At 41.3% G+C, this 17,328-nt stretch overlaps 1 protein-coding gene across 1 annotated transcript in view; it reads left to right on the plus strand.

The window, feature by feature from the left end:
• ACSL5 (acyl-CoA synthetase long chain family member 5) overlaps positions 1–17,328 on the plus strand; it is a 242,869-nt gene that overhangs the window by 110,995 nt on the left and 114,546 nt on the right. The window contains exons 4-7 of the mRNA XM_086922789.1: positions 8,599–8,663; positions 8,761–8,862; positions 15,115–15,214; positions 16,732–16,910. Of these exons, the coding sequence (XP_086778915.1) occupies positions 8,599–8,663; positions 8,761–8,862; positions 15,115–15,214; positions 16,732–16,910 (446 nt within the window). The remainder of the gene's footprint in view (positions 1–8,598; positions 8,664–8,760; positions 8,863–15,114; positions 15,215–16,731; positions 16,911–17,328) is intronic.

A 17,328-nucleotide genomic window follows, 5' to 3' on the forward strand; every position in this document is an offset into this window, starting at 1 on the left:
CTAGCCATACTACTGGCAATCAAACACCAAAAGGTGATGGGATGAATGCTTGCAAATAGTCTAACCAGTGGCATTCGCTCAGGGTAGCATTATAACCCTTTGTTTGTTGCCCACCGTGTCACCCTAGATAGAAGCCCAACTAATTTGAATCAGTACAGACCCTTTTCCACGTGGAAACAGTCTTTCCCTAACTTTCGTCACCTCACATCTTCAGTGTGCAACATGTTGCTTTTTTGAATGGGAAATTTGAAATTCACCCTCCCCCCATCGCCCAAAATGTCACTGACTCACCTATGCTCCTGCGAAAGGTAAACACAGTGCAAGTAGGATGCAAAAAGAAAGAGAGAGGGAGAGAGTATCATGGGGGGGAATAAGCAGATGAGAGAGAGGTCGAGGTGAAGGTGAGGAGAGAAGCACAAGTGCAAAAAAAGCAGAGTAAGGTTGGTATGAGCAAACGAGCATTACAGAGGAAAGCAGGGGAAAAGCACATGGGCTTCACAAGCACATGAGCGAGCTCAACGGAGGTGAAGACATACATGAGAAAGACAGCTGGGAAACAAACGTACTCTTGTAGAGTGCTTAAACAAAAAGATAAAATTAGCGGCTAAAAACAGAGCAGTACAAATATACAAGTTATGGGTCCATGCTCCATGGCAGAGACAAACCCAAGAAAAGGAAGTAAAACACACACCTACTAACCAATTAGAAGCAAGAAAATGAGAGTAACAATGTTAAGCAATGGGCGAGCCCTCGGCCATTGAAATCTGATATTGAGTCTTGCAAAAAACTGCGCATGTACTGTTGTAGGCAAAAAGAGGTGACATATTTTCCTTTATATCCTTTTTATTACCACTGAACAGAAATGTCGCTGCTTGTTCAGTGCTGTAGTCACAGACAAGAAACACAACAAACATTTGTAGATTCTCAATTACTTGCCTGCAATTTTCTTTACATCAACCCACACTCATCTCAGTCTTTCTTCATGGAGGGGACAATTGTATCATCACACAGGAAGAAAATACTCCCCTAGGATCTCTTGCATTAATAGACACATTTTCTCTTCATTCCATTTTCCATTTGCTTTTCTGGACACAGACTGATTTTGATATCTTGAAGAACACACGTCATTCATTCATTCTTCAGAAAAGTAAATAAGAAATATAAAGAGAGTCGGCTTTGTGTCCGCCCCTTCAGCTATTGGCTGTTATGTGTTTTCTGTAGTTTGCCATACCGGTGGTCCTTATAGGCCAAAGGATTTTGTTGATGATGACATCATTTCATTTGGGTTCTCCTTAGATGATGGGATTCAAGTTGTTTTGTGAGACTACTACATTGTTGCTTTTTGATGTACTTACTGTGCCTACATAATAAAATTAATCACAGGTTTATGGCTTTTTTGTTTAGGAAGGGTTTGTTGTTTGCTTATCTAGCCTGTTATAGAAGCAGAGTGCCATTTGCTAATTCTCGCCGCACATTCGTTTGAATTATTTTGCTGCCATGATAACATGTTGTATTTGCAGCCTTTTTAATCACAAAGTAAAAGCATGGACATATATAGTTTTTCTTAAAGAAATAATTAATATACTTGAACTTTACCAAAAGTATATGTTATGCAAAATTTTGTCCTTATGCCTTTTACGGGAAGAACTAAATTCTTTCAGTGCACTCTGTTCAGGAAAGGAGCCCCACCCCCAACATCCATATTGGTGTAGCCCAAGGTTTTGCTTAAATATTGGATTTTTTGCCTAAGACAGCTGGGTGCAAAACACTCAATGTCGCTTAACTCTAGTTAAACACCTGCCCTAACAAAAGGTCAGGTATAATGATTTTGCCATAGGCAATTTTAATTAAAATTTTAAAATGTTTTTAAAAAGTGGGAAATCTTCCCACTGTTTTACCCCAAACTGCTCTTTGCTCCTTCCACATTCCGGTTTATATGAGGGCAAGGGGAAGGATATCTTTAGAAAGAAAAATGTAGGATTGATATGAGGAAGACATGGACTCAGACTATAGAGGATTATCAGCAGGGGATTGGGACATCATCACCTCATCCATCTTCCTCGTCATATAATTGATTCATTATACACGTATAGTTCTCTGCAGTGCATAAAGAAACATTCTGGTCTGACGATATAAAATTCTTCACAAATCTTATTATATTATCATACCAAATACAATTATACAGTCACTGATAGTAATTCAAGGCTTTTTGATTCAAAAACCTTGGCCTTGATACATTTTCTGGATCTTTCCTCCAAAACACTGTCCAGAATATGTTTTTTTAGGACGCCCCACCTCACCTCTTCAGCAATAAGGACTTAGTCAACTCAACACAGAAAACCAGTTGGACTTCAGCCACCCCACAACCTACTAAGCAGTATTGGAGTGAGATGGTTCCGGTAACGATCAATTCTATATGACATCACAAAGCTAGTTAGTAGAATGACATACCTTCGTTCATTAAGGAAAGGCAGACTCAAGAACACTGAGAAACAATGGATATATTTCAAAATCCTATCCTAGTGCGCACAATATGATTTGGTAATTACAATAAAAACAACCAGAGTGGTAGCTGCAGCGTTTTCCAAAAGTGTGAACAGCAGAAAATACTCTTAACATATTGGCTATGTAACTTTATAACAACCCCAGCTTCATTTCTTTACTTATTAAGCTAATCTTAGCACCAAAAGGAAAACCTAGTTTGAGTTTCAAAGATGGTTCTCATTTGCATACTTGTTTGACTAATAAACCGGGATATTATGTTCAATATGATAGCAATTTTTGCTATTCTTATTAGCACTTGAAGCCAGGCTGATAAGGTCAGCAAATGAAGGCAGAGTGCCTCAAGTTAGCCTTCAGCAACATAGGTGGTGCCGATTCTGCATGTCCTACCTTGTCTGTGTCACTTGACACAAAGTTCCTCCCTAATCCTTCACACAGTGTGGGGGGCTCCTGTAAGATTATTTAGTCATTATTGAATATTTCAGGATAAATAATTAGCAGAAGACCGCCTGGTGCCCGTCCTTTGATTTATTTTTATTCCGGGAGACTGTGCTCTTTGAACGATAACAATAAGAAATATAGTTATAAGCTTCCTATGAAACTTTGTTCAAAAGTCAAATTCAATTATTTAGAACACTCAACTCAGGTTAAATATTGTGAATAAATTCGACCATATTTGATTATTACGTAACAAAGAAAAAATGACATAAAATAAATGTGCATTCTATATTTACCATTCATATTCATATCTAAATTATTCATATGCGTAACCTAAAATTAAAATACCTAGTAGAGAAAAAAACTTGATAATTGTGAGAAACTGAGTTGTTGGTTGACTGGGGTGTGAGCCCTGGTCAAGCAGCAACCACAATCTTTGTCAGGGTAAGGCTCAAGCAAACCCTAACTTTACCTGTCCTCATCGACCTTGTAGCTTTGCACAGAGCAGTCAGACTCAACTTAGAGGCAATGTGTAAAGTATTTGTGCAATACCTCAAACAGTAAAATTGTGAAGATACCACACAAAAAGATCCCACACAAAGGTAGAAAAATAGAGCACAAAAATACAATTTAGTAAAACAAGAGTTTTTTTTTTTAAAGAATAAAGTGAATATAGCGCCAAAAAATACAAAGCGCCAACTCTGGACATCTGGTCACAATGGCCCGGGTCAAATTCAAATGTTTAGACCAACCGCAGGCCCAGAAGTGTACTGAAGAATTGGTGTCTGAGGTCCAGTATTTATACACAATTGTGCCTTTGAAGTGGGGAGAAGCTTCTAGAGGCATGCCTTTGAAGTGCACAGATGTCTTCTTTCCTGGCTCCAGACGAGGGGGTATGTAGCCCTTTCTGTAAAGACAGGACAACTGGATGAAACACAGGTGTCTGAAACTTAATTCAGACAATTCTGAAATTATGGTTTGCAAAGCCACTCCCTTTCACAGTAGAACTTTCTGACCTAAAGATCTTGGCAATCTACCTATTCCCAAATCGGAAGTGAGAAGGCTGGGTATTACATTTGACATATACTTAGCTTTAAACTTTCATATGAGGGCTATTACAGCCAATTTGCTTTGCGTTGCTAAGATCAATAAATCTAAAAAGACATTGAAGTTAATCCCCAGACACACCAGGAAAGTGGTAGTGCATTCCTTGGTCACTTCTAGGTTGGACTGTGCTTTATTTCGGATTTCCAGCGGACTGTTGAATAAGCGTTATTTAGTACAAACTGCGGTAGCCAGCCTGATTTTAAACTGCCCTAAGAGGCAATCCACTAGTGAGAACCTCAAGTAGTTGCACTGGCTACTGATTCAGCAAAGGATTCGATTTAAAGCCATGTGAAATATCTTTAAGAGCATTGCCTCATAAAGGGCCTCTGTATTAACAGTGAAGATTCAAGATGTATACCCCTGCCAGGGCTCTTCGTTTCACAGTAAAGTCTGCATCCCAAATATTCATAAGGAAAGATCAGGTGATAGATCTTTCTCATTTCTGGCCACTGAATTGGGGAGATGCCAACAGCTCTGACTTGAGTCTGACCAGGCTTTCAACCTCGCTTTTTTTAGAGATGCTTATTTATAATTCTTACCTCAGTGTGCCTACTGGTCTGAGCATCGGGACACTTATCTTTGAAGTAGCTCTGTGCTTTATAAATGGTTCTTCATTCCTTCATTCATCCTCTAACACAGCTCCTGGATTTGAGATCTCTACTTAAACCTCTGTGAGGTGACCTTCTCCAGCGTTTCAAAACCATCCAGCTATGAGAGAGCAACGCCTGTACCAGCAAACAAAACGACCATTGGTGCAGTTGGTGTGATACCAAGGAGAGAAAACCTGGCTCAGTCGGTCTGCAAAACATAGTTCATCCATGGAATGTATGATCCTACCAGCAACATTTCTGAAATTGGATTGTCATGTTCATGAATGGACTCAATAAGGAGCAGCAAATCCTTCCGAAGCAGTTGTGCTGCTTATGCCATTTATGAATTGAATCACTTAATGAAGTTCAGGACAACACAGAAACACTTCATTCGTCCTTCTACTTTTCTCTCCTGATGGTCCTTTAAGAGGAGTCTCATGAAGCGATGGAAGCCAAATATTTTATATGTGCCAGTAAGGAGTTTACCTTCAGGTCAAATGGAATCTCTACCTCAAACCCCCCATAGTGAATAGTATTTTGCTGTTGGCCTTGTGAATGCCATGCAGAAATTGTCTTTTCTTTCAATAAATACATGTTTCTGGTGAGTTCAAGTCAACCTAGGAAAACTGACTGAAGCTATGGTTTTCAACAATTTTAACCACAAGTTTGTTGATGCCATCTATTACTTGGATATGGGTTACAAGTTTCATGACATGTTTCCTACTGGAATGGAACACAAAGGTTGCTCCTCGCCATCTTCCATATCCTCTGGAACCTCCTTATTCCTTCTCCCTGAGCTGGCAGGATGCCTTCATGAGACATTGGACTCCTTCAACAAGGACCTTCAGTTGTTTCGAGATAATGCTTTTCTGAAAGTCATTATGTGACTCATGACCCACACTACACAACTTCAACAACTGAAATACTGACATGCATTGAATTGAAATCTTATGATTCTCTGTCATTATGACCCGATAAACTGGGACCACCAGCAAAAATATCTAAGGCATTATGAAAATCTATGAATTCTCTATGAATCTACACTTACCATAAATGCTGACGTAGACAAGCTATCTCAATCAGCTTTCTAAACAATGAAAACACTTAGGCACACAGTTCCACACATTGGATTTCCTCAAAAGGTACAAGAAAGAATATCACTCATCCTCTCTAAACTTAATTATGCTAATGGACTATACCACTGCATTCCACTCTCAACTCAAAGAAGGCTCCAAAAATCCAGAATTCAGTAGCAAGACTACTTCTAAATGAAATATACAAACCCATATCCCTCCATTCCAGAAAGCTCAACTCTGGCTCCCAATTACAAGAAGATCGACTTTTAAGCTAGGATGAATCACTCGCAAAGCAATAAGCAGTAAAGGACCAACCTTTCTGCAATTAAAATACACAAAATACTCCCAATTGAGGAAATTACTTTTCCAACTACCACCACCCCTAATTATTCCTGTTTGCAGGAATAAAACCATTTGTGGCACTACTTTCTCGGTTTGTACTGGCAAACTATGGAATTCCATTCCTGCAATAATTAGTGCCACTGAGAATCACTCAGCGTTCAGAATATTAGTTAAGCCCTGAGTATTTCCAACATGATACATCATCGAACCTATATGATCTCATTCACAATAGCAAGTGTCATCTCACAGTTTGGCCTCTCTGCCGATTGACAGATGCCCTTGCATGAACTCTAAGATCAAGGGAGAACCAAACCACGTCAATCCCCTTACAAACAATACAAATCACAGAATGGTCCACTCTACCAAACTTTACCTGACAAACCTAAAGAACCAGCTATCCAGACATGCCATATAACACAGTACATCCCACTAAAAGTATAAAAGAATCAAAATAAACATTGCCGTTCTTGTAACCCATCAAAGAACAAACTGATTCTACACTGTTGATATCCTCACAATTTCATACTGTCTCAATAATCCTCCCCCACTCACTATCAGTCTGATTCATCATTGGGAGGTTTTGTGAGTCTGAAATAGCGAATCATAAGGAATCGCTATTCCAGACTCGCAAAACGGGATTCATGTAGGAATAGCAAATTTTTTTGCGATTCCTACAGATTCCTTATTTGCGATTAGCAAATTGCTAATCGCAAATAAGGAATAACTCCCCATTCATTCCTATGGGCCAAAAGGCCCATAGGAATGAATGGGGAGTATTCCTTATTTGCGATTAGCAATTAGCTAATCGCAAATAAGATAGCGATTTAAAGGGTGCCAGGGGTGTCCAGAGGACACCCTGTAGCACCCCTTAAATGCTAATTTAAACAGGTGTTGCGCACACACATGTCAAAAGGACATGTGTGTGTGCAACATGCAACGAAGAAAAATGCTTTTAAAAGCATTTTTCAGAGTTTTCGCTATTTACCACGAGGTTTGACCTCGCGGTAAATAGCGGGCCGAAATTGCGAATTCGCAAATTTTAAATGGATGATGAATTGCATTTAAGGAATCTCAAATAGAGATTCCTTAAATGTAATTCCTCGCAAAATAGCGAAATCGCTATTACCGATTTTTGCATTTGGGATGATGAATCCCAAATGCAAAAATAGCACTCGCAAAGGGCCAGATTCTCCGAATCTGGCCCTTTGCGAGCCGATTTCAGCTTGATGAATCAGGCTGCTTATGCCTAAAACCCTGCACGAAATTTACTTTGAAATCCTGTTAACTTAATGATCCACAAATAATGCAGAAAGTGCACAGAACAGTTTCATGAGAGTACATTATTAATCACAGTAAGTAGCAAGAACTAATAACCACTGGAATTAATGTTAATGTTAATAGGATTTTTAGAGCGCGCTGCTACCCTGAGGTGTCCTGGCGCTAAATTACCACTAACCTTGGGTTCTGGAGTAGCATGCTACGTCCCATAACATATTTCAGTGCCTCATCTGTGGAGTAGTAAGAACTACATCAAATAAAATACAATACAATACACTACAACTGCTGCAAGTGATATCACATATTGAAAGTCCTTCTGTAGCATGTGCTTCCTATAATCAGTAGTTGCCTAGAAACCCCAGCTTAGTCGCAAACATGTTCCTATTGCAACAGCATACATGTTAGGGCCACATTACAGGATATTCTGGTCTGTGGTCAGTGATGAGTGTTACTCAGCATCCTAAGCTGCCCTTGTCCTGCACCTTCCAGGTAAGGGGATGTAAGAGGACTGGCTGTGCACCGTCTGAAGCATGGATGCTACAGGCCCGCAGGCTTCTATGTTTGCATTTTGCTCTGCTTTAGCTCGCAGATTAGAATTGGATGTGTAGGAATAATTATAGTTATGTCTTTTCTAAAATACAGAAAACAAAAATGCTTTGCCTGAATATTCTTAATTTAAATAATGTGCCTCCAAATGGTCACAAAAAAACTTCGCCTGGGGGATTTCTAGAGAGGGTGTGGAATCCGTCCGAAAAGGATTTAAAAATGAATGTTTTCTTCATGACGAAGCATGGTGATGAGTGTGAGTTAGCAGGTTTCATTGTCTTTTCCATGCATTCCTCCTGAGGGTATTTAGAGGTAGAATAGTGAGGGAGAGGCACCCTGAGTCATGGAGGAAGAACAGAAGGAATAGTGCTCCTGGGGGAGTTTGTGCAAAGTCATGTATCTCGGGTCGATGCCTGGGAACAATGTACATCACCAACAACGATGTGCCAAGCCCTCGGAAGGATGCCCCAATGGACTAAGATGGCAATGCCTAGGCACTTAAATGGTACCCATCTAAATGGTACCCATCTAAATGGTACACAATGTAGCGACCGCTGAATAATTAGTTGAGTCAGCCCCATTGTGTGATCTGAAGGTTACAGGGAGATCTATACAGCAGGTGAACAAACAGTTAACTAACGACCTCACTTACGCCAACAGTGCCTTTACAAAAGTGAGAGAAAATTTACAGTAGGGGTGACTTTTTGTTTATCTTTCAGGTAACGGGCCCTGCCTTGGTTACAGGAAACCCAACCAGCCCTACCAATGGCTCAGCTACAAAGAGGTGAGGGGCTTCATTAATGAGTATGTCTTCTTTTTCTCATTGTGGAGTTAGGTATGTCTGGTTGGCAGATGACATCCTTTTACTTTTTTGTTCACAGGTGTCGGACAGGGCCGAGCTCGTGGGCTCAGGTCTCATCTACAACGGATGCCGGCCATCTCCAGACCAATTTGTCGGCATCTTTGCTCAGAACCGTCCAGAGGTAAATGAAGAGTTGATCTTAATTAGCAACAGTGGTTGCCATCTGCCGGCTTTAAAGGTACCAATTAAATATCACGAGAGATCTTTTAATGAGGTGCTGTCGGTCAAGAAAAGCCCATGAGGACAAGTTTGCTCAACGTGCCATCAAAGTACAGACAGGTAGCAACCACCCTATCAGAGAGCCTGGAGCGTGTCTGCCATATCATGCCATCAAGGTACAGACAGATGGCAACCAACTATGAGTAGCCTGTAGCTTGTCTGCCATAATGTGCCATCAAGGTAAAGACAGATGGCAACCGCCCTATGAAGTAGCCTGGAGCGTGTCTGCCATAACGTGCCATCAAGGTACAGACAGATGGCAACTGCCTTATGGGGTAGCCTAGAGCTTGTCTTACATAGGGAGGCTGCCCATAAACCCAATATCCTCTGCGCAGACAATGAAAATGCGCCCAATTACGATGATTGTGCTGCCTCCAGAACAGCTGCAAACTCACGCTGCCCTGTGGGCGGTTTCAGTCAGTGACTGCACCGTTCTGCAAGGGGATGCCTGGGGGGGTCCATAGGACCTCCTTTCCCCGTCCAGAGGGCTGCTCTCAGGGGCTGCATTGACAGTGCGCCACCTTTTATGTGACACACTGTCAGTGCGCCTCCTAACAGCTTCTTTGCCTCTGCGCCTGCGTCAGTAATACGGCGCGGGTGCGGAGGCAAAGGAATTCCCTCATTTGCATGGGATACCTTTCCATGCAAATGAGGGAACACCCCCAAAGATAGAGCTGGCGCTTTATGTGCACCAGCACTATCGGTATTACAAAAGGAACCACCAAAGTGCCCTGGGGGTACACAAAGCAGACGCAAACGCCTGTTGCGCCCCCTTGGCACTTTCTGTAATACAGCCCCAGATGCACTGTACTAGTGAAAGAGCAATTGCCTTATGCATCAGCACAATTCATTGGATAGGATCGGATCGTTTAGTCAATGGTTTGGCAACAAAAGCTTTCTTGTCTTTTAAAACAAAAAAAGACACAACCATAAAGAGGTAATGTGAATAGCTAACAGGTTGCTGGGGAGGATTGGGGTCTGATTTGCCTTCTTTTCTCTTATGAGACTAAGGCATTTACCTCCACCACCCTGACAGACTACTATGAGTTTCATTACGATGTTAGTTGGATTTGAGTCCGGCGACATCAAAGCAGACTGGGTCCGCCTGACGGTAGGGTGTTAAAATATCGATTACAAAAATATAGCTGACATAAATATCGTTGCAAAAATATCGTTTACAAAAATATCGACACCCTATACTTAAACAGGTAAGTACATAAATATCGACTCCAAAATATCGTTGTAATTAATATAGATGTAAAAAATATCGACTTTTTAAAATAATTAAAATTACATTAAATAATAAATAAATATAAGTACTATTAACAAAATACATTACATTACTTTTATTTTTTAACTATTTCAAAAAAAATTACTACACTTTTTAATTATAAACTTAATAAATGTGGACATATAAATTGATTTTACACATTACTTTATATAACAACAATAATACATACATATAATTAAAATACCCCTTTACCCAAAAACCCAAAACTGACCCTGAACCCTAAAAATACCCCTTTACACAAAAACTGAAAACTGACCCTGAACCCTAAAAATACCCCTTTACCCAAAAACATTTTCACTAAAAAAATCCTGTACACACACCTAAAAATAATTAAAAAATTTACATAATTAATTACATAATTATTATTCAATTAATTAATTGAAATTAATTAACTATTATTTTTTACACTATTTATATTCATTTAAAACATTAATTAATCTATTATTTCATTATATTTAAATACCCCTTTACCCAAAAACTGAAAACTGACCCTTAACCCAAAAAATACCCCTTTACCCAAGAACTGAAAACTGACCCTGAACTCTAAAAATACCCCTTTACCCAAAAACTGAAAACTGACCCTGAACCCTAAAAATACCCCTTTACCCAAAAACTGAAAACTGACCCTGAACCCTAAAAATACCCCTTTACCCAAAAACTGAAAACTGACCCTGAACCCTAAAAATACCCCTTTACCCAAAAACTGAAAACTGACCCTGAACCCTAAAAATACCCCTTTACCCAAAAACTGAAAACTGACCCTGAACCCTAAAAATACCCCTTTACCCAAAAACATTTTCACTAAAAAAATCCTGTACACACACCTAAAAATAATAAAAAATTAACATAATTAATTACATAATTATTATTCAATTAATTAATTGAAATTAATTAACTATTATTACACTATTTATATTCATTTAAAACATTAATTAATGTATTATTTCATTATATTTAAATTACTTCCCACCCTACTCCCCTATAAACCCACAACCCGCTACGGAACTATTAATACTAAATTCAACTGAAAATACATTATTAAATAATAATATACTACTAAAAATACTACTTTGACTAAAAATATTCATTAAAAACACTACATTACTTATAATTATTTAAAAAACGATATTATTGTAAACTATGTTTTAGTAAACGATATTTATTACAACTATATTAATGTTAACGATATTACTTACCTGTCTGTCGATATTCTGGTCAGACGATATTTTTGTCATCGATATTTCTTCCTGTAGATATTTTTGCAGCGATATTTAGGTTAGTCGATATTTTTACGACGATATTCCTGCTCTGTACCCCGCCTGACAATAGGTCAGCGGTTCCGCCTGTTGAATTCGGAGGAAACATCCTTTGCACAATTGTAGGTTGTGCAGCGGGCGGAAAAGGCCCACAGTACAAGCTCCAATTGTGAAATGAATGTTTGTAAACATGCCTTCCACACGGGCATGGATGTTGGGGGCATCACAGGTGCCCCCCAGGCCTCATAGCAGACGCTGTGGGGGGATTGGGGCTCTGCTAGGGCCCCCAAAAGTCCCTTTCTGTCTGCCTCCTAATGGCGGTCTACCGCCATAGAAACACTGATGGAAAGTGCCATCATAATCCCTATTGTGGTGTCCTTATTGTAGGGAGAACATTCTGATTGCTGGACCAGCAGGCTCCTTGTGCCCATCGGAACAGCAGCGGGGGGTCCCTCTGCCTGATACCTCAGCCCACCACCTCGTAATATGGCGGGTGGACCACAGGAGCCAATGTCGGCCGGACCCCAACCGGCGGTCGGTCGGTCGTGGTCCACCCAACATCGTTATTGGGCCCTTAGTGTCACATTTAGTCATGACCGCCCACTCAGCAGTCATCTCTGTACATTTAAAAAAGCCACCTTCAAGGCAGTTCCATTCTATGTACAAAATGTTCAGAGGATGACCATTGTCATTTTTGACTGCTGCCCACTAAATTTTTTACATTTTCTTGTTTTACAGAAACAAGCTTACAAAACCGTAGTTTGTTTCAGAAAAATTACTGACTAATAATTTAATGAATAAACCAATCATGATTATTTTCATGTCCCTCCCCAGCAAGTTTTTCCTGCCAGCGAAGGACAGAGAAAAATACATTACACCGCCTATCACAAACAGGGCAGGAGGTGTAAACTCTTTCCTTGCTGGCCTTACATCGTCAGTTTTCCGTCGACTGATCCAACAGGAGTTCTGTCAATGAAAACGTAAGGTATGCCCATCTCTAAAGGAGGCGAATAGACCAAGGGTTTGGCGGCCAGGGTACACTGTTAGTCAAACTCTAAATTGGCCTCTAAAACTTTTTTTTTAATTCCCACCAGGTCTCTGTAAGGGGCTGTGGTTCAGTGGAAGTTCTCCTGGCTTTTGCTGAGGGAAACAGAACCCATCCACCCCACCAAGCTGAGCAGAAGAACAGAGCCAGGCCTCACTCTTTCTGTGATCCGTTAATGAGCATGACTCCTGTGGAGCAGTCCAATACCACTAGCCACTAAAGTACACTTTTGAGGTCCTTTTAATGTTTCTATCAAAATGACTGTTCAGGGCAGTGTATTCACCCAACATGCCAGTGCCATCTGAAGGAGTCACACGCATACACTGGGCCCACATGACGGCTATGGAGGAGCCCTCACGTCAACCTCAGAGTGCTCCTTTCTCAAGCCCTGGAGAGCAGGCTGCTTTGCGACCCTTTACCTTAAATTATACCACTTGACAACTTGCGGTGGTGCCTTCTCTGCCAGGAAGGGTTGAGTGGTTTACCCTGGGCCCCATGCCCCTTATTTAAACCCCCCCGGCCACTTGCCAACTCGCCCCTGGATTGGGGTGCCATGGCTTGCCCCTTTTTCGCGGGCTTCCCCGACGGGGGAGGGGGTGCATGTTTCGCGCCCCAACGGCGTTTGGGCTTCAAGCCTTCCACAAGGGTGTGCCTTATCAAGACATGAATCAATAAGACACACTGCAACTCAAATTGCAAGCAAGCTATATTTACAAATGTTACAATGCCTTTATCATGATGTAAATACTTACAGACCTAAGAGGGAGGTGGTACAGGGATCAGTCTACTGGATAAGTAAGGATGCTTTTATGATTAGCATGGTGGACTTCACTCTAGACCAGCCGGGCTTGGGGTATTAATTTTATTTTATTTTGGTTTTATTTTAATTTTATTTAATGCGATTTTCTATAGCGCGAACATTACCCGAAGGTGTCAGAGCGCTTTACAAAAGAACCAGTTGCGATACATAAGGACTTAGGATTACATGAGTTATATAAAAGATACAAACAGGAAAAAAATTGTAAATGTACAAGTTGTAAAGTCACACAGGGAAGAGATACAAATAGAAAAAATTGCAAATGTACAAGTTGTAAAGTCACTCAAGGAAGAGATACAAATGGATAAACTCTAAGAATCACATAGGAATGGTAGTGAGTACAAAGGTCTACTACATATACTAGTGGTTAGAGTTATCTCTATATAAATATATATATACAAATAGTAGATTTTCTCAGGATTCCATTTTACCAGCAATTCGACTTGGACAAGTATATATCACATATTTACAGAGTAAAAAGAGAAAGAAAAATTAAAAAAAATAAAATAAACTTAAAATAAAAAGGGGTAGAGAGCGGTATGTGGGGGAGAAGAGTTGGAGGCTGAGATTGGTGAGAGAAGAGGGGAGGACCTGAGGGGGAGAAAGAGATAAAGCAGTCCAGTGTAAGAGAAATGTCTGAAGGTCAGCAGAATGTAATTCAAGGGACCAAAGGGAAGGACAAGAATCCACAAAATGGCGAAACCGGGTCGTGGGCATTGATGGAAACCATCTCAACATGGCAAGATGCACCCATTGCAAGAGCGAAAACAGGAGGGGGTCCCAAAATGGCAGGGCGCACACGAGTTCCAGTCCAAAAGTTACGAGGGCCAAGTCCTAAGAAAACTAGAGAGCCGACCCAACGGAGGAAGAACAAGAGGGTAAAAGGAGCCAGACAGTCAAAAGGAGGAGCATCTTCAGTATTTGCACCTCCTTTCACCACTGCTGTACACACATGATCCCTGGTCTAAATGCTCCCACGCTCCTGTACTGGGCGCCACAGTCCACCCGTGTCATTAGCTGGAGGTGTGTTAAAACAAATCCCCAGGTCTTCACCCAGCTTTAATGTAATGCTCGACAAAAAGCTGATGTCTATCTTGGCTTACCCAGGGGGGTGTTAGCGGCTTCGTCATATGTAGGGGGCGAGCCCTGTAATTAAAATCCTCTCTCGGTCGTGTAACCTGTCCCGCCCATCCGCTGTGGCCACGGGCCCCCATCCACACACTGCGGTCGGGCCACACAGGCGGATGAAGGCTGCAGATCCGGCGATCACGGGCTGCCCCAGCTGCGGGCGCCCACCGGGGAAGATGAAAGGGCAGCAGGGGGCCCGCTCCTAATGTCGCGGCCCCCGCATTGTTACCGTCATAACGTGGGTCCGTTTCACTGAAGGCCCCTGGTCTGCAGCTTAACAGGGGGCTAGCCCAGTTCTACTAGAGAAGGTTTGTAATGCCCCTGTCAGTCAGTGTATGCCTGTGGTTTGTAGATGTCTTGGTGGGATCGGGCTGTGAGCTGCTTATGTCACAGGTGTTTATGGTGAGCTTAAGGTTCATAATTAGCTGTTGTTGAATTGTCTGTTGATTATGAGATGAAAAATGATGGCCGCTTTTTCAAATATATAGATAGTATTTGTGGAAGAGCCCTGTCTCGTCTCACAGTCTCGCAGACATCTAGGCGCTGTAAGCGTGGACTCAGTCGCAGATGTCGGGTGCCTGACCCTGCTGGTAATGGTGTTCTCTCCTTCCCCCCAGTGGGTCATCACAGAGCTTGGCTGCTGCACGTACTCCATGGTGGTGGTTCCGCTCTACGACACCCTGGGCCCGGAGGCCATCGTCTTCATCGTTAACAGATGTAAGTAGACATGCTGCGGTGTGTTTATTCGTCGACACGCCCTCTTCAGGTGTATTTCTGTTGTTCGTGTGACTAACATGACATAGCACTGCACCCCCACATCCCCAACAGCCACTTCCTGTTTAGCCGCCCTTGCATTCTGATCTGAGTTATACTATGGCGCACCTCGGAACTAACAAACCCTGAGCCGCAACTCTACCCACAGGCCGGGTCTGCTCCACTGAAGTACCGAAAGAAAAACTTTGAACAGCCCTTGTGCACACAGTTATGTAGATAGTAGACTATACTTGATCAAGTTAATTTTACTTCTCAAATCATTCTGCCTGCTACAGGCACAAGTTCTCAGGTCAAAGTTTCCATAAAATATTCCACAGAATTACAGCTTGACTTTGCACGCTGTGTTACCCTGTGCACAGCTGTTTGGTTATGTGAGAAAAAGTATTAAATTATGTTTAAGCACATGAGTACTTTTGAAAAAATTCCATGCTGCTGCTTACTGTTTTATGGTTTCATAATACCTTATTCTTGATTATATGGCCTTGATTATACCACAATGTGTTTCGATTATGTGATTTCTTTATCAGGGCGGCCTCTCACTGAACTCACACAGCAATGTCCATTCACCAGTGGTGAGGATAGATATCATTTCCAGGCTCTCTGTTTTTTTACTGATAACTGCGATTTGATAGAAACTGGTTGAAAAAGGCCTCCCTTAGGGCACTCTAGAATGAAGTTTACTTTTGTCAAGTGTTATGGCTATTCTGCACTGTAGGAACTACAACGTGAAGTAGGCGGGTGTACGCCTGTCTCAAATAGTCCACTTAAGTTCCAGGACTGGTAGACCAATCTCTGCTTTCAATTCTGCTTTCATTTAATGCGTTTTTTATTATTTATTTTTGCAATGGGCAATGTTTTACCTGTTATTTTTTTCTGCTGATATATGTTTATCACCTTTTGATGACAATATGTTTACTTTTTTTACTTTAAAACTGTAATGTCTGTCATCGTCTTTGTACAAAAAGGATACAAAAACCGACTTGTCAAGGCTAGCTCAAATTGCTTTGCCGTTGCGTGTTATACACAACTTTCATCCTCGATTTTTGTAATTTTGTAACACTGTTTATAATTGATGTTTTCATTACCTAACTCGATAGCTTCTTTTCAAACATGTCCTCTGCAGGTCACACAGATCTTAGCTGCCAACGCATATATTGGTAAATTACAGTGCCAAATTAGACGGTAGGACAATATCTAACATATTAAACACTTTCATGGAAAGAGGTAAAGTTGTCATAGAATGCACAACAGCATATCTTGATGTCAGTGTATCAAGCTGGAGGTTAGAGTGATAGCACGGGGTGTACATGTGCATATTCAAGAGCTAGTGAATCGCCATGAACCTCTTATGTTCATTATGTCTTTTACAGCTTGCATAATTTCCCAACTGCTGTTGCACCGATCAAACAATCCAAGTAATGTTAGACAGCAATGCTAATTGTGGTTACCTGGTCTTTCAGCTGAAATATCCACAGTGGTGTGTGACAAGCCCGATAAGGCAGCAATATTACTGGACAACTGTGAAAAAAAGCTGACCACGGGCCTGAAAACCATCATTCTAATGGACCCCTTCGAGAAGGAGCTCAAGGAGCGGGGAGCCAAGGTTAACGTCGAGGTGCTGTTGCTCCAGGATGTGGAGGTACCTTCATCATTTGGTCTTTATCAGCTGATTTGTAAGTTATTCCTTTGATAACAGAAAAGGGGGTGCATTACTATCCGTTTTTAGGGGGCCATCGTAAGTACAGAAACAAGCATTGGTATAACCATTCTGGCTTTGCCAACGTAGACCTGCTGGCTTATCGAACCTTTTTTGCCGATGATGAAGATCATTGGCATAAGAAAACCAAAAGGCTATTGGCAATGCCGAACAGCACCAGCAAAAAACAAAAAAGCATAAAGATGCATTTGTGTGCATTCATTCCCAAGCCGTTGGCAAAAAAGGGAGACAAACAGAGTATGACAGGGTGATGTGGAGAAAGCAACAGATGGGATGGGAGGAGCTACATGAAGAGTTTGGGGTGGGAATTTCAGTCAGGAAGCAGCACTCAAGGGAGAGA

This window comes from Lissotriton vulgaris, chromosome 5, assembly GCF_964263255.1.
Source record: "Lissotriton vulgaris chromosome 5, aLisVul1.2, whole genome shotgun sequence".
Classification (NCBI taxonomy): Eukaryota; Metazoa; Chordata; class Amphibia; order Caudata; family Salamandridae; genus Lissotriton; species Lissotriton vulgaris.